This window comes from Myotis myotis, unplaced genomic scaffold, assembly GCF_014108235.1.
Source record: "Myotis myotis isolate mMyoMyo1 unplaced genomic scaffold, mMyoMyo1.p scaffold_m19_p_14, whole genome shotgun sequence".
NCBI lineage: Eukaryota > Metazoa > Chordata > Mammalia > Chiroptera > Vespertilionidae > Myotis > Myotis myotis.
This window is the reverse complement of record NW_023416318.1, coordinates 11,525,047-11,549,892: the sequence shown is the minus strand read 5'-3', so window position 1 is coordinate 11,549,892 and position 24,846 is coordinate 11,525,047. Positions and strand designations below refer to the sequence as shown.

The 24,846-nt window shown below is 38.1% G+C and overlaps 1 protein-coding gene across 6 annotated transcripts in view; it reads right to left on the bottom strand.

The window, feature by feature from the left end:
- The window catches only part of EXOC6B (exocyst complex component 6B), a 537,234-nt gene that overhangs the window by 448,620 nt on the left and 63,768 nt on the right, over positions 1–24,846 (bottom strand). For 4 of the 6 annotated variants that reach the window (XM_036334133.1, XM_036334135.1, XM_036334136.1 and 1 more), the window contains exons 2-5: positions 11,910–12,075; positions 5,597–5,644; positions 3,884–3,974; positions 3,729–3,774 (exon numbers count right to left, since the gene is read on the bottom strand). In XM_036334133.1, coding sequence (XP_036190026.1) covers positions 3,729–3,774; positions 3,884–3,974; positions 5,597–5,644; positions 11,910–12,075 — 351 coding nt within the window. Of the gene's footprint in view, positions 1–3,728; positions 3,775–3,883; positions 4,012–5,596; positions 5,645–11,909; positions 12,076–24,846 lie in introns of those variants that run through there. The other 2 variants (XM_036334138.1, XM_036334139.1) reach the window with 2 other exon arrangements.

The window sequence follows — 24,846 nt, the reverse complement described above, 5'->3', positions numbered from 1 at the left end:
TGAGATCACAATACCACTTTTATGATATTATAGCCAAAGACACACAACATGAATCAAATCATTAGGAATAACCAGACAAACCCAAATTGAGAGGCATTCTATATAATAAATGGCCTGTAATCTTCAAAAGTGACAAGGTCATGAAAATCAAGGAAAGACTAAGGATAGTTCCAGATTGAAGGAAACTTAAGAGACATGAGCCCTAGATGTAGTTCATGATTTAAACTAGATTTTTTTGCTATAAAGAACATGATTAAATTTAAATCAAGTATGAGGATTAGATGCTACTAATCTATCAATGTTTATTTCTATTCTCTGTTGCATTGTGGCTGCAACCCAGACCCACTCAATCAAAATCTACATTTAACAAATCCCCAGGTGATTTGTAAACATAGCAATATTTGAAGAGCACTGTTCTCAGGAAACCTTGAATGTAAGCCCAAAGAGACATGAACACGGATATTTACTGCACCATTGTCTGCATAGCAAACAACTGGAAACATAACAAATGACTCGCATAGCATCAGTCAGGTCAGTTATCCTATAGTAACAACAATCCGAAAAATCTCAGCCGCTTAAAACAAAGATTTATAACTTACTCATGTTATACACCCATAACAGGTTGGCAGGGAAGCTCTGCTCATTACAAATATGAACTCAACACCATCTTTTAAAGCTACCATTTGTCATGACCAGGGGAAAATAAAACTCTGGAGGGACTAACACTAGAAATTAATTGCCCTACCCAAAAGTAACACTCATCACTTCTGCTCACATCTTATTAGCCAAAAAGTTACACAGCCCAAGCGAGCTCCAGAAAATATAATCCTACTATGTGCCAAGAGAAGGATCAGCTAGAGATATTGGTGAACAGCACTTTCTAACAGCCACTAGAACTGTAAGAGGAAATGTGAATTATTCATATAATAGACTACTACAGAGCATTTGGACCTGGAGAGTATTATGCTAAGTGAAATAAGCCAGTCAGAAAAAGATAGTATCACATGATCTCATTCATATGTAGAATCTAATGAACAAAATAGACCCAGAAACATAGAAGCATGGAACAGACTGACAAATTTCAGAGGGAAGGTGGGGGGTAAGAGTGGGGAGCAGGTGGGAGTGATTAACCTGGGAACTTATATGCATGTATGGACACAAACAATAGAGTGGTGAAGGCCTGGGAGGAACGGTGCGGGGTAAAGGGGGTAAATGGGGGGAAAAAGGAGGGGACATCTGTAATACTCTCAACAATAAAGAAAAAAAATAAAGGGAAATCCACCTATATAAATAAAGAAAATCAGTCCTCTATTAGTATATAAGCCCCATTAGAGCAGATATTTTTGTTTGTTTTGATCAGAGCTGTATCGCTAGCATCAAGAGCAATGCTAACTTCAGGTACACAATTCATTATTGTTGAATGAATAAATAAGTGAATCTCAAAAAAATGAGAATTGAGACCCATTCATGCAAATATTTTTTAAAATATAAAATAATACAATGATTTATAGGTATTAAAAACATGGACCAAAAAGACACTCATCAAATTTATGATATTTATGATACTGGTTTCCTAAGGGGAGTAGGGAAAGGAATAGGACAAAGGAAGGGGACATAAGTTTTTATCTGTAATTTCTTAAAATGATATACTTTACCTCTTTCTGTCTATATGTTTATATATATTTTTATATATATATATGAATCAAAACAGGAAAACTATTAATATTTGTTCATTCAGAGAAAAAACAAGGTTTTTTTACTCTTTGTAATATTAAAAATTTATAAAAAGATTGTCAGGAAAATCATACTACTTTCATAACTCATATTGTTCTACCTATGTTCATTTATATGAACATGTCTCCTGGAGAAAAGAATAGAGTTTGGGAAACAATCCTAAGAAATTAAAAAAATTTTGATGCCTCATGCTTTAAAATTCTCGAGAATGTAGAATCTTTATTCACAATATTTCTATTCTTATCTCAATATTAAATACATTTTAATTTCATAACTCTTCCCTCAAAACCTGGGTAAAATTAACATTCCAAGAAGATGTGTCCTATATATCCTTCAGTTTCACATACCCCCATGATACTGCATGGTACCCCAAGGCAGAGAGAGTGGGATGCTTACTCTAGTTTGGAAAGGAGAGCCAAAAAGTTACAATAGAATATCCTCTGGAATAAACAGAACAACACACAGGAGAGAAATCCTCTGAACTTAACCTTGACCTTGCCCCATGTGACGATTAATTTTGTGTGTCAAGTTGAACAGACCATAGTATTCAGATATTGGTCAAATATTATTCCAGATATATCTGTGAAGGTTATGTTGTAGATGAGATTATTAACATTTAAATCAACAGATTTCGAATAATGAAAATTACTCTCAATAATGTAGGTGGGGTTCATTCAGTTGAAGGCTTTAATATAAAAAAGACTGTCCTCCCCTGAGGAAGAGGGAATTCTGCCAGCATACTGCCTTCAGACGCAGGCTACAACCAACACTTACACTTCCCTGATACTCTAGCCCAGTGTTCCCAACATGGGGCACACGCCCCATTGGAGGGCAATTCAACTTTTAAGGGGGGCCAATTCGAGAATGAGTTATTAGCAGTGAATTTTTTGCATTTCTTATGGTTCTAGGAGCCTCATATACAGTATATAAGTATATATTGTGACATTTATGCATTTCAGTTCTCTATTATATATTATGAAACTTTACTTGCTATATTTTCATATTACTTCATTTTTTTTAACAATTTCTTAATAATTTTCTTCCTCAGTACTTCTACTGTCCTTTTGTCCTTTTATTTTTCTCTTTCATGGATGCCATGATATTTGGAAGCTTGTTTAGACCAAGTTAATGGCCTTTTAGCCTTCCTCCACATGAATAGGAGTTCACTTTTTGAATAATAAAAATTATATGTCACAGGGGTGGGCATCAGGATTTTAGAGATTCTTAGATGGGGCATGGCCAAAAAAAAGGTTGGGAACCATTGCTCTAGCCCAGGGGTGAGCAAACTTTTTGACTCGAGGGCCACAATGGGTTCTTAAACTGGACTGGAGGGCCGGAACAAAAGCATGGATGGAGTGTTTCTGTGAACTAATATAAATTCAAAGTAAACATCATTACATAAAAGGGTACGGTCTTTTTTTTTTTTTTTAGTTTTATTCATTTCAAACGGGCCGGATCTCGCCCGCAGGCCGTAGTTTGCCCACGGCTGCTCTAGCCTATCTGCCTACTCCACAGATTTTAGACTTTCCAACCTCCATAGTCATGTGAACCAATTCCTTAAAGTGGCCTCTCACACTCTCTCTCTCTCTATTTACACACACACACACACACACACACACTCTATTGGTTCTGTTACAATGGAGAACACCTGCACCAGAACCAGTAACTATTTATTCTACTACAATACTAAACCAAAGCATGTTTCTCAAACCAACTATCACTAACACAGTTATAGGTTTTTCCCCTGGAAGACTGGGTCTTCTAAACTCAAACTGAGTAGTGTTTCTTATTAAACATAATACATGACAAAATAAATCAGCATAACACTAGTATATGTAAATAAATCTTAGGATAAATCAATAGCTATACAAAAGTCTAGAGAAGATGTTATATGAACTTTATTTTTAAAGGTTATGCGAAATATATACTTTGAAAGTATTCTAAATAATAGAAATTTTAGGTAGCAAAAGATATTCAATATAAAAAAATCTTACCTTTTAGTTTTCATCTGGTCCCTCAATTTGCTATACATCTCCAGAACTTGAAAGAGAAGGGGGGAAAGCACACGATCATTATTTAGAGAAAGTGAAATACTAATTAAAGCTAAAGGAATTGCATCAAGAATCCTACTCCATTTCTAGTTCCTCACCTGGAAGACACAGCATTAATTTATCAACAGTGGCAGAAATATTTCTCTGTTGTAGTCGACACTGCTTCAGCTCTTCCATTGCTATTACCAGCTTGGCAAGAGGGGAAAAAACTGAATTATGCCAATAGCTGTAAATAAAAAGCTTTCAGTCACATTTTTCCACCCTGTGTTCAATTCATCAGAAAATCCCAGGCAGTTTCATAGTAAGACCTGCCAAGTAACTAAAGAACCACCTTTCTCAACCAGTAAAACATTCCTATGTGGTTTCCTACTTTCTCCTCAAGATACAAGGAAAGGCTAGGTAAAATGAAATCCTAAATTCAGAGGCTATCCAGGGAGAAACAAGAAAATATTCAGATTTTCTCAAACCCTATTCAGATTCTTCATGGTTTATGGTTTCATCTTCTGAAAAAATCCTATATTTCTTCCATCATTGCTAGAGTACTAGAGAAAAGTAACCCTTTCTATACAACTTCAAATAAGTCTTTAATCTCAACTAATACTCTATTTCAATAAATAAACCATACACTTAGAAGTTGTGCTTTTCCAAAAATTCCAGTTTAGTGAAGAGTAACTCAATTTTTTACCCAAGGCTGTTTTAAAGGCTTTGGTCTAATGTCAGACCACAATAAAACTAGAAGAATTTACTCTCTGCAAAATTTAAAATATGTGCCAAACTTTCAAAAAGTACTAATCTATCTACATAGCCTCTTGTAATATTCCCATAGTCATAACATAAAATGTTAGATACCATAGTCATAAAATGTTTAGATACCATGCAAAAAAGAACAAGACAAAATGGTCCTGAGTAAGTATGATCAAGAGCTAATCTTCAAAATTATTGAGAGTAAACAATAAATATTAGGCAATAAGTAAAGTACATAATACAAAGAACTAAAATGGACTACATGCAAATCAGAGAGTTTTAGTCCCAGTCTTCCCATTTACTATATAAACTTTAGCAAATCATGTTTTAACTTCCTCATCAATAAAATAGTGATAACAACTGTCCTGACTTTGTCATAAGTCTGTCATGAAGATCAAGTGAGAAAATGGATATAAAATAATGTTGTAAACTGTGATGATTTAATTGATGAGTATATTAATTAAATCTTTTTAACAAGTGTTTATGGAGCATCCACTTAGTTCCAGTTACTAGACAGGTAGAGGGGATATAGCAATATATAAAACAAACAAAAATTCCTGACCTCACGGAGTTTAATTTCTAATAAAAGAAGATAGGCCAAAAGAAAAAAAAAACACAAATATATAAATAAAAATACATAACATCAGAGCATGAAAGATGTAATGGAGAAAAATAAAGCAAGAAAGGTAAAAAGAATACTGGGGTTGAGAGTGAAACTGCAATTTCAAATAAGGTGGCTAGAAAATGCCTCATTACAAAACAGAAAGGTGTGACGTGAATAAATATTGGGAAAAGAGCATTCCAGCCAGAGGGAACAGCACTGTTCTTATGATGACTACCCAAGTGATTTAAAAACACAACTAAGAAAGGCTACATCCTCTCTCATTAAGCTTTCTAGTGGCTGCATTCATTTAATTCAGATAAACATTAGGAGCAGCAACAATAGTATCCAAATGCCTCCAATACACTGCTTATAGTCTTACAAGCCACTAAGTCAAGAACATAATCATTAAAAGAGAATGACAGAAAACAGAAAAGGTTTTTTTCAAAAGGTAAACTGGCCTTACTTCCTTTCCCTCATGTTGTAGTTTTCTATTAGTGTCCGTCACTTGATTCTGTGGAGAGAAGACAATTTAAACTCATAAAAACAAACATTTAGGCAACAGTTAGATAAGATCAAAATTTACAATGAAAAGACTGAGAATAAATATTCAGGTAGCTTCGGTATTCCAACACATTTGGGCTTAATGGCATCCTCTTGGTTGAAATCATATCAACTTTTCTACTAAATGTCGCATGGCCTCTTCAACAATGAAAAGAAAAATTTTAAAAAAAGAAAAGAAAAGAAAAATTTACTAAGAGGTATGTTCCATTTTGATTATTCCAAACAATACTGTAACAACTAAAAATCGTACTTAAATTTTGAAAAGAAAAGAAAAAGGAAGTAGAAAAAATAACCCACACAAAATCTTACCATCTCTACTTTGTGCAAAAAGAACTAATTTTATCATAGATATTCCTCACTTCACTAATGTGTTCCTGGAAGTTAAATTGAACTTTTTAACTCAGGCCAAATTTAACCTATTTATTATCCTAACTTTAAAAAATACTTTAATTTAATTTTTTTTGTATCATTAATTGTTGACAGCCCATAATGCTTCCATATTCCCATTTTCCTAAATTAATCTCTCCATCAGATAGTCAAACCTATGTGAACAAGCCTTAAAATTATCTAGAGTTCATAATTTAAAGGAATTGGAACCACTTTTGGGGATATCTACTTTTGAAGACTCAAGTGATATAAAAATATATAAATACATAGAATAGTAATTTCCTCACCATCTCAGACATTATCAAAACATGAGCAATATTAACTTCTAAAGCTTTCTTTGACAAAGGCTCTCTACCCTTCTACCAGTAACTGCCACTACTTATACTTTTAAGGCATTCCCTTAACCCAGCATTTCCTATTATGTTCCTTAGAAACACCAAGAAATGTTAGTTATTGGGTACTCTATATTTGCACACAGAGGTGTACACATGCACAAACACACATACATACACAAACACACATACATACACAATATGTATGGGAAATACCACTGAACAGATGAGTTTACTGAGGATTTCTTGAAGCCTTTAATTTAGTACATGCACTGTGAATGCCCAAGAAGGGGATATCATACAGAGTCTTTTCCAAAGTTATTTAGCATAACACCTTTTATTGAGGATCATATCAAGAAACTAGTTTTTCAGTAACGGACTCTTGAAAACATTGCCCTAAACTATACCTGGACTATCATTTTCAGAGAAGATTATAATATGCACCCCCTTTCAAAGACAAAATGAACTCTGACCTCCTCCAGAAAGTCCTTATAAAGTATAAAACAGAAGCAAGAAATCCTCAAATTCCCTCTTGATTATTTATTTAATAGCACCACATGAGAAACACTTTATTGGCCTGTGAGTTCAACATGAATTAAGAATGTGATGTTGTGGGGGGGTGGGGGAGAAGGGGTAAGAGATCAACCAAAGGACTTGTATGCATGCATGTAAGCATAACCCATGGACACAGACAGGAGGGGGGTGAGGGCAGGTGCTAGCAGGTGGGAATGGCCGGGGAGAGGTCAATTGCCGGGAGCCGGTCCATGCTTGCTGTTTCAAGGGACCTGGCATATATGGCATACCGTTCTTAATATGTTTGCTCACCTTCTTGGCACTATGTGTTTTAACCAAGGTCTCTGAGAAAGGTTGTTTCCCCAGGTAGGGATTTTCCCCTGAAGTTAGGGAGGGAATAAAACCTCTTAACTAAGTGCCAGGCGGGTAATTAATCACTTTAACTACGAACAATCATGCTTAAGCTACATAATCTTTACTCCCTGGAATGGAGATAAGAAACGCCCTAACCTTTGGAATAGAGATTGATAGGATTGGAATCAACTGGTATAAATACAGATGTAACAAGACAGAACTTAGAAGAAGACAGAACCAGGAGGCACAGAACCTACACAGAACGTTCTCTAGAGACAGAAGAACTTCGCTGGAGAGAACATGGCAAAAGATCCTGGACAGAAACTGGACTCAGAACCTAGACACAGAACCTACACAGAATCTAGAGACAGAACCTAGCGAGAGAACATGGCAAAAGATCCTGGACTGAACCTGACTATAGAACATGGCAAGAGAACCTGACTAGAACTTGGTGACTGAACCAGGCTGGAGAACCTGGACAGAACCTGGCTGGAGAACCTAGCGAGGGAACATGGCTACAGAACCTGGCTGGAGAACCTGGAGAACCTAGCAAGAGAACATGGACACAGACCCTGGCAGGAGATCCTAAGCAGAACCTCTCTGGAGATCCAGACCAGAACTTGGCTGGAGATCGTGGCTGGAGATCCTGGCTAGGCTGCTGATCAACTGAACACTGTCTCTGTGTCATTCCTTCTTCGCCGACTCCGTCTACGCCTTTGGGGACCCCTGGACCCGCTGGGGTTGGACCCCAGCAGTCAATGGGGGGAAAAGGAGACATACGTAATACTTTAAACAATAAAAATTTAAATTTTAAAAAAGAGAGAGTGGGATATAGCCATCCAAATACTCTAAGACTACATTAATAAACATGTTGTCTAAAACAGGGGTCAGCAAATTGTTCTTCTAAAGGGGCAGGTAGATAGTCTCTGTTGCAATAACTCTGCTATGCCACTGTATCAAGAATGCAGCCAAAAACATAAGTGAATGGGCACTGCTATATTCCAATAACTTTAATTACAAAAATAGGAGGCAAGCTGGATTTGGCCTGCAATAAATGAGACGGTAAGTCTTTAAAATCACACTATGAGAATTACATTCAGATGCCATGTTTTAGGAAAGTCATTAGCAAACTGAAGCATGATTAGCCGTGATAATGTTTGAAGAAGGAGTCAAAGCTACCCACATGAAAAATAGAAAGAGGAATTTTTAGCTGAAATGTTACCAGTGCCCAGGATTCTTTCATTCTCCCAGGATAGAAATGAAAGATCACCAGAGACCAGGGCCTAGTGCACTGGCCAGAATCAAACCCAGGTATCCTACATGAAAGAGGAGATTTCTACCATTTAACCAACCTGGGTTCTTGGAAACTCCCAACACAGAAATCTAGAGAGTTCACTACATAAGTAGGGCTCATTATATATAGCTCAAGCACCCAGGGAAGCAACATTTAAAGGGAGAAAGAGAAATGCTGCTCCCTAAACAAAAGCCAGAGAACAGTTTTAAAGAAGTGGAGACAGAAAAGTTGATGTGTAAGTATGGCATCTAAGTAGGTAGGGGTGGAGACTCTTTGGCACTTTCACAGTAACATGTCTCATTGGCATGTTAAATCCCCACCCAGGGGGGTGTATTTTTACTATTATAATGAGTGTAAGGTCTCACAATTGATCATTCAGGGGCTTAACTGTATATGCATTAGGGTCAAGAAAATCTCTGCTGGAGAAAGCGATACCTGGCACTAATTAGGTACAGAGTTTGAGGGGCAACTGATTGAAATTCCAAACTTTTCTAGGAGAGACTTAGCCTGTCTCACAAAGAGGGGGAAATATTCTCTTGGAGACACTATATGCTAAACCTGGGCACTATACACTATACTCCATACCTGGACAGCAACTGTCCTTCAAACATCTCAAGACCCATCAGAAAAAAAGGTGTTAGCCTAAAAATAGTGCTTAGTACTCAAACCAATAAATGGATGTTACTAGAAAATAGGATAAATATTAACTCAGTGCAAAAAAAAAGCTTTCAAGCAATGTAAATAAAAATGGGGTAAGATGCCCCGAATGGCAGTGTTATCCCTTTAGAGCAAGTATTCTAGAATAATTCGATTATTTTTTACCCTAAATTGGACATCTCATAAAATTCAGCCTTCCATAAATATTACTAAACAGTATCATTGACTCTGCTACAAAACCTTGTTTACCATATAAAGACAACATTTCTGAGGTTTTTTTTCCTTAAACTCATTACAGGAAATACATTTTATACTGCAGCCCAGTACACAAGTATAGAGAATACACACACACACACACACACACACACACACACAAACAACTGAAGCAAAATTTTCAAGAAGCTTTGTTTACCTTTACTGCATGTAATACACTTTATTTTCTAGTCTAGTCTAGCCTATTTCATATCAATTCTTGTTAAGAGCCCTGACTGGTTTGGCTCAGTGGATAGAGCATCGGCCTGTGGACTCAAGGGTCCCAGGTTCAATTCCGGTCAAGGGCATGTACCTTGGTTGCGGGCAAATCCCCAGCAGGGGGTGTGCAGGAGGCAGCTGATCGATGTTTCTCTCTCATCGATGTTTCTAAGTCTCTATCCCTCTCCCTTCCTCTATGTAAAAAATCAATAAAATATATTTTAAAAAAAAAAGAATATTGATCACGGCCCACTAATTGATTTCATGCAAACCAGATACTAAAACGTATCCATAATAGCCTAACAATGCTTCTGATAAGAAATTACTATTTCAATACTATCCTATATAATAAGAGGCTAATATGCAAATTGTCCCCTCAACCGGGAGTTTGACCAGTTCAACTGGGAGTTCAACCAAAGGGCGGGGCCAGCCGGCCAACCACGCGCGACCCCTCCCCCTGGTTGGTCTGGCCCAATTGGCCAATCAGGGTGGGCAGGCCGGACCCCACCCGTGCATGAATTCGTGCACCAGGCCTCTAGTTTTAACATAACAATGAAAAGTAACTATACTGCCCCTTTAGGATGCAACTTCTCAAGATTCATAATACACAAATACACACATACAGACACACACACATGCTGTGAATCAAAAGACATAGCAGGCTTCCTATAGACTAGTTTCTTATCATTGTTATGTTAAAATAGTATTGAACAGTAAATGCTTAACCTTTTCCATTTTCTAAACTCTTTTCTAGAATTCAAGAACCTCTAAATTTCATAGGTTCTTAACCCTAATTGAATGGATCCCCCTAGAACAGAGCCTCCAAGGTATACTGCTAAACTGTAATCCCCCCAATTCTTAGAATGAGTGAGTGGAGCCTAAGCAGCCAAAAAACCTGAACTGGTAGTCCCTAATGCTTGTTTCTCCTTAAGGACATCCTGAATGATTTAAAGGAATTTGCAACTTGAAGGAAAAGATGAGTACCAACCAGCAGTTGGTGAGCATTATAGGCAATATTCTGTTGCTACCTGCCTATACTTGACTATTTCAGTAACTGAAGACAGACTATCCTGGCACCCAGCATGAGGGGCAGAGAGAGTGAAGGGAGAAGTTTGGAATACAAGTGTTCCAGGAACATAAAAAAAAAAAAAAAGACTAAGGTGAGGGTGTGAAGCTGGGGTGGTTGAGTAAGAAGTTTGATAGCTTCATATTCATTCAGGCCAGATTTTGCTGTTAAATTGGCTTTTAAATCACTGTAGCTTTAAAATATAATTTTAAACATCTAATAGTCCACTTTCCCCTCAATAAAACTGTTTATTTGCTTTTCTTACCAGTGTATTATTTTATACTAGAGGCCTGGTGCACGAAATTCATGCACTTGGGGGGGGGGGTCCCCTCAGCCCAGCCTGCACCCTCTCACAGTCCAGGAGCCCTCAGAGGATGTCTGACTGATGGCTTAGGCCTGCTCCCTGTAGTGAGCGGGCCTAAGCCGGCAGTCGGACATCCTTAGCGCTGCCACAGTGGCTAGGAGCCTCAGCCTCGGCTCCCGCCACTGCGACAGCTGCCTCTGCCTCGGTGCAGCAGCCATGGCTTCATCCAGAAGGACGCCCAGAAGAACGCCCAGAAGAACGTCTGGTCTAATTAGCATATTACACTTTTATTATTATAGATGATTTTACACTCACTATCAAGTTCCCAAGAGAAGTGAAATTGCTAGGCCAGGTACCAAACTAACATGGCTAGCCTCCTTCCTGAACTTAAATCTGTCATATCAAGAAAGAATTCATGCTTTGGTAGAAGACACTCCACAACTATCACTGATTTTTTTTCCCCTTTGGCTTAGGTTGCCATGCTGCCAACTTCTATAGCCAGGCCCTGCAATACCATCATTCTACAGGGATGACTTTTATCTAACAAAGAAGTAAATAGATGTCATGAATTTCTGTTTTAAAGAAACTATTACTTATTCTATTACTGGTTCTCATCACATGTAGTTATCCCAAATAAATTTAACTTTAAAACATTTTTCTTTTTTGGCTAAAAGCCATAATCGCAATTATCCATGTTTCAGTATAAATTCCTTTCTTACTATACAAAAATCCTATTTGTAGTAAATATGTAACCTATAATGTAGTCCCTATTCCTTTAATGCTAGTCAAAACCCCAGCAAGGACAGAGAAAAAAAGTCCCTCTTAGAGTGTTCTTACTTTGAGTTTTTGGGCTTCTCCTCTCACTTTCAGCAGTTCAGTAATAGAGTCCACAAAACCCTGGTAGTGAAAGTTGCACATTTTCTCAATTTCTCGGTCATGATTGCGGATGCGAGTTTCAAGCTTCTCCATGAATCGTCCATGTTCCTCACCATCATAGACAGACCTTAAAAAAAAATGGCATGAAGATTACACCAGACTTACTCTAAGAAATAGAAAAAGAATTGCAAACCTAGAAGCAAATTTATTTGGAAATTAGATATGAAAGTACATAAACCACAGAGTAATCCAGCTGTATTAATACTGTTTCAATGCTAGATGAGTATTTTTTAGGAAAATCCAAAATTCTGCTTCCTATTCATTCAGAAATATTTAAGTGTTTGAAAGTATTCATCATAGAATTCTCATCATAAAATGAAGAACTGAATTACATGTCCTTTGCACTTTTCTTCCTCAATTAAATTAATCTAGAAAAACTTAATTTTGGATAAACACAACTTGAAATACTCCATGACTATACCCAAGAAACTGACACTGCTGGAGAACAATCACATAGCTGTGTTGGCTAGGCTCAGGTGGGCTCTATCACTACAAATATAAATTGGGCACTTAATAAACATCACTACATAATACTACTAAATTTATCTCCCACCATCACCACCACCAAAAAACAAAAAAAAAGGCACTTTGTATACTTCAAAATAACTGTCGGTAAAAACCTTGCTTTCTCCTCTCTTCAAATTTCCATCACTCACTCTCAGCTGCTGACCCCAGAAAAAAAGTCCTCTTCTCCCACTAAAATCAACCAACTCACCTGCATCTGTAACTCCTGTTCTGTCCACCCTTCTGTAATGGAAAAGTACTTCAAGCTCTTAACTAGTTAATCCTTGTTGTCTCAAGAACTTGACTCCTGCAATTATTCCCTTTTATCCCTCCCCTGCATCATGTATTTATCCCACTCTACTAAATCATTCTTATGGATATATATATACATGACTTTACAAAACCTGTCTTTATATTCACAGTTCCCTCCAGGGACCATCTTATTTCTCTGCTCCCCTTCCCGGCAAAACTCCTTTCCACTTCCTCACTCTCAATCTTACTCCATCTAATAGCAGCATTTGCTAAGGTTTAACACACTTTTCTTCTTGAGACACTTTTTTTCTCTAGACTTCAATGGTACACACTAATGCAGTTTTTATCCTTTCACTGACATGCTTTCCCAATTTCCTTTATGGGCTACTTCTTCTCTGTTATTTTACTAAATATTCCTAAAATCTCTTCTCTCTATCCTCTATCACCAATCAGTGCCATCTAATCCCATGGCTTTAAAATACCATTCATATAGTGATGACTTCCTACTCATACTTTATACCTACAACTCAGTGCACTTCCCTGAATATTAGACGCAAGTATTTGGCCACAATTTAACAACTCCAATTGGATTTTAAAAGCCATCTCAAATTTAACACGGGGGGGGGGGGGGAGAATTAACCCGGCCAGTGTGGCTCAGTGATTAAGTGTCAACCTATGAACCAGGAGGTCATGATTCAATTCCCGGTCAGGTACATGCCCAGGTTGTGGGCACAATCCCCAGTAGAGGGTGTGCACGAGTCAGCCAATCATTGTTTCTCTCTAATCATTGATGTTTCTATCTTCCTCTCCCTTCTTCTCTAAAATCAATAAAAATATATTTTTTAAAAAATCATCTATCACCAAACTATCTCCACTCCCAAAGCTGTTCCTTCCGCAAATGTCCCCCCACCCACACTCACCCAACCCATCACAGATAATGGCACTATCCAGTTGCCCGAGTCAAAAATACAAATCTAGGAATCACACCTAATCCATCTTTTTCCATCATACATCCCACACTCCCCATACCAATCCACTAAAGTCCTGACAACTCAACATCCAAAACATCCCATCATGTCCACTAAAACCCCAGTCCCTATCTGCATCATTGCCACACTTACCAATGCAATAGCTTGCTAAAAGTTTCCATTCTCCATTCTTCATGTCCCCCACTCCCTACCTGCGTGCACACACTGTACACACAGCAGTTAAAACAACAATTCAACATTCAGAATAGTAAAGTGGAGTCGACAAGATGGCGGCAATATAGGCAGACGCGTCCCAGGTCGTGTCCCGGAGCAAATGGAGTAAGGAGCTGAAACTAATAACACCCACCCTGAATTGGCGAAATTACTCAGCTGGTGAGATGGTTTGCAGCCGGGAAGAGCAGAACTCCCCTGGAAAGGTAAAAAACCAGGGATCTGGGCAGGAAAGTTTGCCAGACCTCTGAGCCCAGAGGGTCAAAGGAAGACCGCGTGGCAGACAGCCGGTCCCTTGGGACAGGCACAGCCCCTGACAGGGGGGAAAGGAGAACCGCGGGATTCCTGGCGCCAGGGGATTTGAGATCTGGGTTCTGTGATCACTGAGGACTGAGCCTAAAGGGGGCAGCCTGAAGAGCTGACCAGACCATGCAGTGCCGGTAAGAGAAAAGCTTACTGAAACTCAGCCTTCCCCGTTTCCGCAGCCGGCGATTGTTTGTTTTCACTGAATCCTGTTCATAAGACATTTCGGATACAGACACTCACCTGTGCTGAAGAGAGGGAGAAGGTGCGGACGAGTGGAATCTGGGGAAAGACTGAGGAGAGAAGGGGGGCCGGGAGAGGTGGCAGCGAATTGAGTGCTGAGACACCCCCGGGCCCAGGATCGGGGCAGCCATTCTCTCCGGAGGGTGGGACTCCTCCACCTAGCCCCCAGGCAAGGAGCACAGCCACACCCAGATTCCACCCTGAAGGAGATCAAGGATTAAAATAATCTGATCAGTCCCTGGGAGTTAACAGGGTCTGGCCAATAGAGGGATTTTCAATCCCAGCAACAACACAGAGCAGGGTAACAATTAAAGAACCAGCTCTGGATAGGACTAAGGCGAGCCAGGCTGACGAGTAGAAGAACCGAAGGACCTTCACTACTGCAAATTTTTTTTTTCTTTTTTCACCTTTTAACTAAGAAACCAATTTTTTTTTCTTCTTTTTCCATCACCTGATTTTACCCTTTTAATTACTACATTTTTATTTTTAAATGTAAAAACCAGTATTATTACTGCTACCATTTTACCATTTTTTAAAGTGCCATTTTATTTTCTCTTTATTTTATTTTGGGATTAGTGTTCTCCATTCTATTTTCATCGTTCCTTTAGCATCAATTTTCCCTACCTCAATTTTACCTCTATGCTAAAACCCTCTCCCTCACTTTTCCCCTTTTGTTGTCCTGTTTCTCTTACCCTATTCCTGCTTTAGATTTTCCCTATTCCTTCTGTTTACCTCCTGTCAAAATTTCACCCTATTTATATATCCTATTTCCAAACCACTGCTCTAAATCCTTATATACATATCCCTTATCTTTCTTCACTAGCCAAAATTTTTTTCTTCTTCTTCTTTTATCTTTCTATTGTTTTGTTGCTGTTTGCTTGATTGTTGAGTATATTGTTTTGTTGTTGTTGTTTATTTGTTTTTTTTGTGTCTCTGTGTGTGTTTGTGTGTGTGTGTGTGTGTGTGTGTGTGTGTGTGTGTGTGTTTTAGGACTGCGGGTGAGGCTATGTGTCTTTTTCTTTTTCTTTTTCTCTGCTGGTTTTTCTCCTCCCTCCAGCTCCCCCTCCTCCCCGGTTACTTTTGTGCTTCTGTTTTCCCTTGCCTCTCTTCATATTATTGGTTGTTTCTAGTTTGCATTCATCTCCAGGGAACTGTTGCTGGAATTTGTTGGAATTAGTGGCAGTTCTATTCGAGTTTTCTCCTCATATAAATAGTCTCTTCCCCTCTTCTACTTCAGTCTCTCTTCTAGCTTTTTTTTTTCTTTTTTTCCCCCCTCCTTTTTCCCAATTCCATTTTTGCACTCCTTTTTCCCCCCCTACTTTTCTTTTCTTTTTTTCTCTTTTATCTTTTTCTCTTCTTTCTTCCTTATCCCCTAATTCTCTTAATTCGGGTGGTCACCTTTATGTGGGGTTCTTAATAGCGTGAATATATTTGTGTTTAGTGCCTGGTACATGATGCTTTGTTGTGTTGTATTTTGTGCCTTTAAATCAGTGCAGCAGATCCAAGCAACAGCAGCCTCCTGAGCACCACACCCTCTGTCTGAGGAACAGCAGCTGTACGTGAAGCCTCCCCCCACCAGCCAAAAGAGCCACCACAGCTGTGAACAGCACCCACCAGAGGAGTTGCTGCCAACTGAGGAGCAGCTGCTACCACAACCACCCGAAGAGCAACCAGAGCCCAAGGAGCCACTGCCACCCAGGGAGCAGCCACTGAACGACTCAACGTCTAGATATGTCAGTGAGATCAAACATGGATAGACAAAGAAACCCCCAAAGGAAAGAAAAGGACTCTCCAGAAAAGCAACTAAGTGATACAGAGGCATGCAACATGACAGAAAAAGAATTCAGAATAAGGATCCTAGAGTGCATAAACCGGATGGAGGAAAAAATCAGTAACATACGCAAGAAGTGAGAAGAAACAGATGAAAAAATCAACAACTTAAGTAAGACCCAAGAAGAAAAGAAGAGCGATATAGCTGCAATAAAAAAAACACCATGGAAAGTATCAACAGTAGACTAGGAGAAGCAGAAGACCGAATTAGTGAATTAGAAGACAAGGAAGCAAAACACAACCAAACTGTACTGCAATTGGAGAAAAAAATTAAAAGACAAGAGGAGAGCCTAAGGGAGCTTTGGGACAACATGAAACGAAACAACATACGAATAATAGGGGTGCCAGAACAACAAAAAGATGAACAAGGATTAGAAAACCTATTCGAAGAAATAATATCAGAAAACTTCCCTGAGGTGGGGAATAAAAAAGTCACACAAGCCCAGAGAGTCCCAAACAAGGTGAACCCGATAAGACCCACACCAAGACACATCATAATTACCATGGCAAATGTTCAGGACAAAGAGAGAATCTTACAGGCTGCAAGAGAGAGACGGAAAGTTACATACAAGGGATCTCCCATTAGATTATCAAATGATTTCTCAACAGAAACACATCAGGCCAGAAAAGAATGGACGGAAATTTACAAAGTGATGCAAAGCAAAGGACTGAATCCAAGAATACTCTATCCAGCAAGGCTATCATTCAAAATTGAAGGGGAAATGAGAAGCTTCACAGACAAAAAAAGGCTAAGAGAGTTTATCACCACCAAGCCAGCCATGCAAGAAATGCTAAAGGGACTGGTGTAAAAAGAAGAAATAAAAAGCTCAGAAAGAAAACAGCCACACGAAAAAAGAAATGACTACAAACAAGTACCTTTCAATAATAACTTTAAACGTAAACGGACTAAATGCTCCAACCAAAAGACATCGAGTGGCTGAATGGATAAAAAAACATGACCCATACATCTGCTGTCTACAAGAGACCCACCTCATTAGAAGGGACTCACAAGACTGAAAGTGAAAGGATGGAAAAATATCTTTCAGGCAAATGTAAAGGAAAAGAAAGCTGGGGTAGCAATACTTATATCGGACAAAATAGACCTCAAAGTGAAGGCCATAGCAAGACATAAGGAAGGCCACTTCATAATACTAAAGGGATCAATACAACAAGAAGATATAACCCTGGTAAACATATATGCACCCAATGCAGGAGCACCCAAATTCATAAAAAAAAAACTCCTGGAAGATATCAAAGGAGAGATCGACAACAATACAATCATAGTAGGGGACTTTAATACACCACTGACATCACTGGATAAATCCTCTAGACAAACAATCAGCAAAGAAACAGCAATCCTAAATGACTCACTAGATCAGAGTACTTAATTGACATCTTCAGAACACTTCACCCCAATGCCATGGAATATACATTCTACTCAAAGGCTCATGGGACAGATTCAAAAATAGACCACATATTGGGTCACAAACAAAGTTCCCCAAATTCAAGAAGATTGAAATCATACCAAGCATCTTCTCAGATCATGATGGGATAATATTAGAATTAAACTACAATAAAAACAACCCAAAATACTCAAACACTTGGAAGCTGAATAGCATGTTATTAAATATTGAATGGGTTACCAATGAGATCAAAGAAGAAATTAAAAACATCCTGGAAACTAATGACAATGAAAACACAACAATCCAAAACCTATGGGACACAATGAAAGCAGTCCTGAGAGGGAAGTTTATAGCTCTACAGGCCTACCTCAAAAAACAAGAAAAAATGGTAGTAAATCATCTAACTCTACAACTCAAAGAATTAGAAAGAGAGCAACAAGAAAACCCCAGAGTGAGCAGAAGGAAGGAGATAATAAAGATTAGAGCAGAAATAAATGACATAGAGACCAAAAAGACAATACAGAAAATCAATGAAACCAAGAGCTGGTTCTTCGAAAGGATAAACAAGATTGACAAACCTATAGCCAGACTCACCAAGAAGCAAAGAGAGAGGACCCAAATAAACAAAATCAGAAACGATAGAGGCGAAATAACAACAGACCCCACAGAAATACAAATGATTGTTAAAAAATACTATGGACAGCTCTACTCCAATAAACTAGACAACCTGGAGGAAATGGACAAATTCCTAGAAAAATACAACATTCCAAAACTCAATCAGGAAGAATCTAAAAATCTCAATAGGCCAATAACTATGGAAGAAATTGAAGGAGTCATCAAAAAGCTTCCAGCAAACAAAAGCCCAGGACCAGACGGCTTCACAGGGGAGTTTTACCAAACATTCAAGGAAGAACTAAAACCTATCCTCCTCAGACTACTACAAAAAATTCAAGAGGAAGGAACACTTCCAAGCTCATTCTATGAAGCCAGCATCACCCTAATACCAAAACCAGGTAAAGACAACACAATGAAAGAGAATTACAGGCCAATATCCCTCATAAACATAGATGCCAAAATCCTCAACAAAATCTTAGCAAATCGGATCCAGCATTACATCAGAAAGATCATACCCCATGACCAAGTAGGATTTATCCCAGGGATGCAAGGATGGTACAATATCCGCAAATCACTAAACGTGACACATCACATAAACAAATTGAAAGAAAAAAACCACATGGTCATATCAATTGATGCAGAAAAAGCATTTGACAAAATCCAACACCCATTTTTGATAAAAACTCTCAGCAAGGTGGTAGTAGAAGGATCATACCTCAACATAATAAAAGCCATATATGAGAGGCCCACAGCCAACATCATGCTCAATGGACAAAAACTAACACCATTTCCCCTAAGAACAGGAACAAGACAGGGATGCCCACTCTCACCACTCCTGTTCAACACAGGACTGGAAGTATTAGCCATTGCAATTAGGCAAGAAGAAGAAATAAAAGGCATCCAAATTGGAAAAGAGGAAGTAAAACTATCCTTATTTGCAGACGACATATTATACATACAAAACCCTAGAGACTCCATCAAAAAGCTACTAGACTTAATACATGAATTTGGCAATGTAGCAGGATACAAAATTAACCCCAAGAAATCTGAGGCATTTCTATACACCAATAGTGAACTTTCAGAGAGATTATAAAAACAATCCCATTTACCGTCGCACCAAAAAAATTAAGCTACCTAGGAATAAACTTAACTAAAGAGGTAAAAGACCTCTACTCAGAAAACTACAGGACATTGAAAAAAGAGATAGAGGAAGACATAAACAGATGGAAGAACATACCGTGTTCATGGATTGGTAGAATCAACATCATTAAAATGTCCATACTACCCAAAGCAATCTATAAATTCAACACACTTCCCATTAAAATACCAATGGCATACTTCACAGATCTAGAACGAACTCTCCAAAAATTCATCTGGAATAAAAAAAGACCCTGAATACCTGCAGCAATCTTGAGAAAGAACAAAGTAGGTGGGATCTCAATACCAGATATCAAGATGTATTACAAAGCCACTGTTCTGAAAACTGCCTGGTACTGGCACAAGAACAGGCATATAGATCAATGGAATAGAATAGAGTGCCCAGAAATCGGCCCAAACCAATATGCTCAATTAATATTTGACAAAGGAGGCAACAACATACAATGGAACCAAGACAGTCTCTTCAATAAATGGTGTTGGGAAAATTGGACAGATACATGCAAGAAAATGAAACTAGATCACCAACTTACACCATACACAAAAATAAACTCAAAATGGATAAAGGACTTAAATGTACGACAGGAAACCATAAAAATTCTAGAAGAATCCAAAGGCAACAAAATCTCAGACATATTCCGAAGCAATTTCTTCACTGATACAGCTCCTGGGGCACTTGAAACTAAAGAGAAAATGAACAAATGGGACTACATCAAAATAAAAAGCTTCTGCACAGCAAAAGAAACCATCAACAAAACAACAAGAAAACCCACTGCGTGGGAAAACATATTTGCCAATGTCATATCTCATAAGGGCCTAATCTCCAAAATTTATAGGGAACTCATACAACTTAACAAAAAGAAGATAAACAATCCAATAAAAAAATGGGCAAAGGACCTAAATAGACACCTTTCAAAAGAAGACATTCAGAAAGCCAAGAGACATATGAAAACATGCTCAAAGTCACTAATCATCCGAGAGATGCAAATCAAAACAACAATGAGGTACCATCTCACACCTGTCAGACTGGCTATCATCAACAAATCAACAAACGACAAGTGCTGGAGAGGATGTGGAGAAAAAGGAACACTCGTGCACTGCTGGTGGGAATGCAGACTGGTGCAGCCACTATGGAAGACAATATGGAATTTCCTCAAAAAACTAAAAATGGACCTCCCATTTGACCCTGTGATCCCATTTCTAGGAATATATCCCAAGAAACCAGAAACACCAATCAGAAAGGATATATGCACCCCTATGTTCATAGCAGCACAATTCACCATAGCTAAGATCTGGAAAGGGCCTAAGCGCCCATCAGCAGATGAATGGATTAGAAAACTGTGGTACATCTACACGATGGAATACTATGCTGCTGTAAAAAAGAAGGAACTCTTACCATTTGCAATGGCATGGATGGAGCTGGAGAGCATTATGCTAAGTGAAATAAGCCAGTCAATGAAGGAAAAATACCACATGATCTCACTCATTCATGGATAATAGAGACCATTATAAACTTTTGAACAATAATAAATACAGAGGCAGAGCTGCCTCAAACAGATTGTCAAACTGCAGCGGGAAGGCCGGGGAGGGTTGGGGAGCAGGAAGGAGGGGGAGTAAGAGATCAACCCAAGGACTTGTATGCATGCATATAAGCATAACCAATGGACATAAGACACTGGGGGGTAGGGGCGGCCAGGGGATTGTTAAGGGCGGGGGGAAAAAAAAGGACACATAGGTAATACCCTTTGTAATACTTTTAGCAATAAAAAATAAAAAATAAAATAAAAAACAAAAAACAAACAAAAAAACCAACAATTCAGATGTTATCCCACTGCTTAAATTTCTCCTATGGCCTCTCTTTTCAAAGAGAAAAAAAATCTTAAACCCTTACCATGGTCTATGGGAGTCTACATAATCTATCTAGCCTTTATCTTTCTAACCTCATTTCTCTCTTCTCTCTAGTTCCCTACCATTGACCTTCCAACTTAACTCAAATAAGCATAACCTTTCCCCTTAAAAAAAAAAAAATAAGGTAAAGAAAGGTTTCCATGTAAAGATATCAAAATTCCTTGCATTTGAAGAAGAGGAAAAACCACTAAAAACTTATCAATCTAAATGGCATAAGCAGATATTATTCAATATTAGATAACTTGGTTTCAAATTCAATTATATCTTGAACCAGTAATGCTTCTAAGTAGCAAGTCTATTTCCTTTTACTATGTAAAACTTCTGTTCATTTTTCCCTCCCAAAGGTCTACATTAATATTACAAAAGATAACCTCAAGAAGAAAATCCCAAAGTTAAGAAATTTATAACATGTGAATAATGGCTCCCCACCTCCTTAAACTTCCTATAAAAAAATATATAAATCAAAGAAAGAAAAGATGGATTTTAACTACCTGGTTGTGTGGCCAACCTGTTAATCTTTCTTTTAGAAAATAGTTAATAATCACTTACATATTCCCTCAAGTATCAACCCAACTCTAAATTCACTTCCACTTTCAAGTTCAGTCAATAATAATGTGCATCATACATTATTAATAAAAACAATCATACATTTTCAGAATAGTCTAGACAGGTAGTTCAAAGCAAGTTAATGAATTTTCTCTATCCCATCACTAGCCCCTGCCTATTTCTCCTATCTTAGGACCTTTATGATTCTAATACTCTCTTTAATTAATAATACCGTTGAATAACACGAAAGGTTTATAGTGTGTCTTGATACAGAATAGCTTGAGAATTTTAGAAGTTAGAATAAAATGTAATACCCATATGTTTAAAACAGGGGTTTGGGACTATGTTTAATAAATATGTGTTCCATGGGTATGCATCAGGAAATCCACAATTTCTAGATTTTATGTTAATTTTGTGTGCACAGGCAGAGGCACATATATGAGGTCACTGGTTCGATTCCTGGGATGGGCACATGCCCAGCTTTCGTCCCGATCCCCAGTTGGGGGTGGGCAGGAGGCAGCCGATCGATGTTGATGTTTCTTTCTCAGACATGTTTCTTTTTTTCAATCTGTTTTTTTAATTTATCTTTATTTCAGAGAGGAAGGGAGGCGAGAGATAGAAACATCAATGATAAGAGAGAATTATTGCTTGGCTGCCTCCTGTAAGCCCCCTCCCCGCCCCCACTGGAGATCAAGCCTACAACCCAGGCAATGTGCCCGAACCTAGTTCATAGATTGATGCTCAACCACTGAGCCATGCCGGCTGGATTCTCATCGATGTTTCTCTCTCTACCTCTCCCTTCCTCTCTCAATCAATTAAAAAAAAAAGATGAAAGCTTTAAAAAAAATTATTTTAATAAAATGGAAGGTGATTTTTTTTTAAGCCACTAATTTAAAGGTCTTGTTTCTAGTTGCCTACAATAGAAAAAGGCAATTATTGGTCACTACCTAATAGTTCACCTTGAATCAACATTTCAAGTATATACACAGCTTTACTTAGTGCAAATCAGCATAACTATCTGAGAGAAAATGCTAAAAACAAAAATAAAAAGTCTTAAATTCTGGGAAGGTCATAGACCTACAAAATTTAACCTAATATTGGTCGTCAACACTGTACCTGAACAAAGAGTGGTTTGCCCTGCCCACCCCACCCCCACCCCAACAGTAACTTAGAGAAAGACTGCCATCTAGTGATGGCCTGTTTCTAACATTCTGTGAAGCTTAAACTTGATGTGGCCAAGTCCAAGGGAATGCTCAAAAACTGAAAAACTATATTCTATACACCTGCTGGCTAAAGAATTACAACTAGTTATTAAATTGCATTTTATATAAAGTGCTCTAATATTTACATTTCCGATAGAAAACAGAATTTTTTAAAAAATATATTTTATTGATTTTTTTACAGAGAGGAAGGGAGAGGGATAGAGAGTTAGAAACATCAACGAGAGAGAAACATCAATCAGCTGCCTCCTGCACACCCCACAATGGGGATGTGCCCGCAACCAAGGTACATGCCCCTGACCGGACTCAAACGTGGGACCCTTCAGTCCGCAGGCTGACCCACTGAGCCAAACCAGGGAAGAAAACAGAATTCTGAGAATAAGGTCATGTGCTTTTGACATGTCCGGGTGTGTCAGAGTTAAGACTATGAAATAAATGGCATCACTGGTTAAATTATTTTTTGATAACCCAAAGAATATCCGAGTACCTAGTAAAAGATAAACAAGAAGAAATTCTTGGAAATTAACTTATCATGGGCTATATTTTGACTCAACTATATAAATGCTGCCTTATAAAGTGAATGTTTTATCCTAGGGTCTATATCTGACGCATACCTCTGAACATCCCACCAAGACTTCATGTACATATTGAGAGAGGTTTTAACTTATAAAATGGCACTTCAGGCATTGTATCCAACAAATATCTATCATTGCCCATTATAAGATTATGTCACTTGCTAGAGCCTACATTAGCTCAAATACCTTTGTCATAAGAGAAAAATAAATAATATTATGAGCATATGGAATCTCATTTAAATCCCATGCATCTTATAAATTAGACATTATTCCCATTTTATAAATAAGGAACCTGACGCTCAAGAAGATTAAGTATCCTGCCAAATTCACACATCTAGAAAGTGTCCTCTGGAGTACATCAGTCTGTCTCCTTTCAGAACAAGGAAAGCAAAATAAGTCAGATGGACCCCTAGAATTGAAAGAGGTCTTGAAGATGGAATACAAAGCTCTTATTGTGCAATGGAGAAAACTGAGGCCAAGAAAAGTTAAATCTCTCAATCAAAATTACATTGCTTGTTACTGATATATCTGAACATGACTCCCAAAGAAAATACAACTAGGAAAAGCTAATGCAATATGAAGCCTGGCCCAAAGCTGAGAGAGAGAGAGAGAGAGAGAGAGAGAGAGAGAGAGAGAGAGAGAGAGACAGAGACTTCAAGATGAGCCAATTGCCTTTTAGTTACATCTGTTTATACAACAGCTATTCCATTATTCTTCCTCTTGGAAGAGTCCCAATTTGCTCTGGTAATCTCCTTATGGGGAGGCACTGTGTCTTGCCTATTTTATCTCCAGCATCTAGCACAGAGCCTGGCACAAAGGAGATCGTCCACGGATGTGAAGATGGAGAAAAAGAAGGAAGGGCAGGAGACTTAAATAATGTGCGCTTCTGATTGCATTCTCAGGGACAGATGCAAAAGAAAATCACATCAAAGTTTATCTGTTGAGATGTTTTCAGAACCAAAAACTTCAAGATACAAAAGACTGAATAATTTGCTTTTTGGTTTTGATTAATTGAAGAAAAAATTCCAGAGTTTACTGTGGTCTTTTCTTTTTCATATATATGTTTTTTAACTTCTGTCATCGTT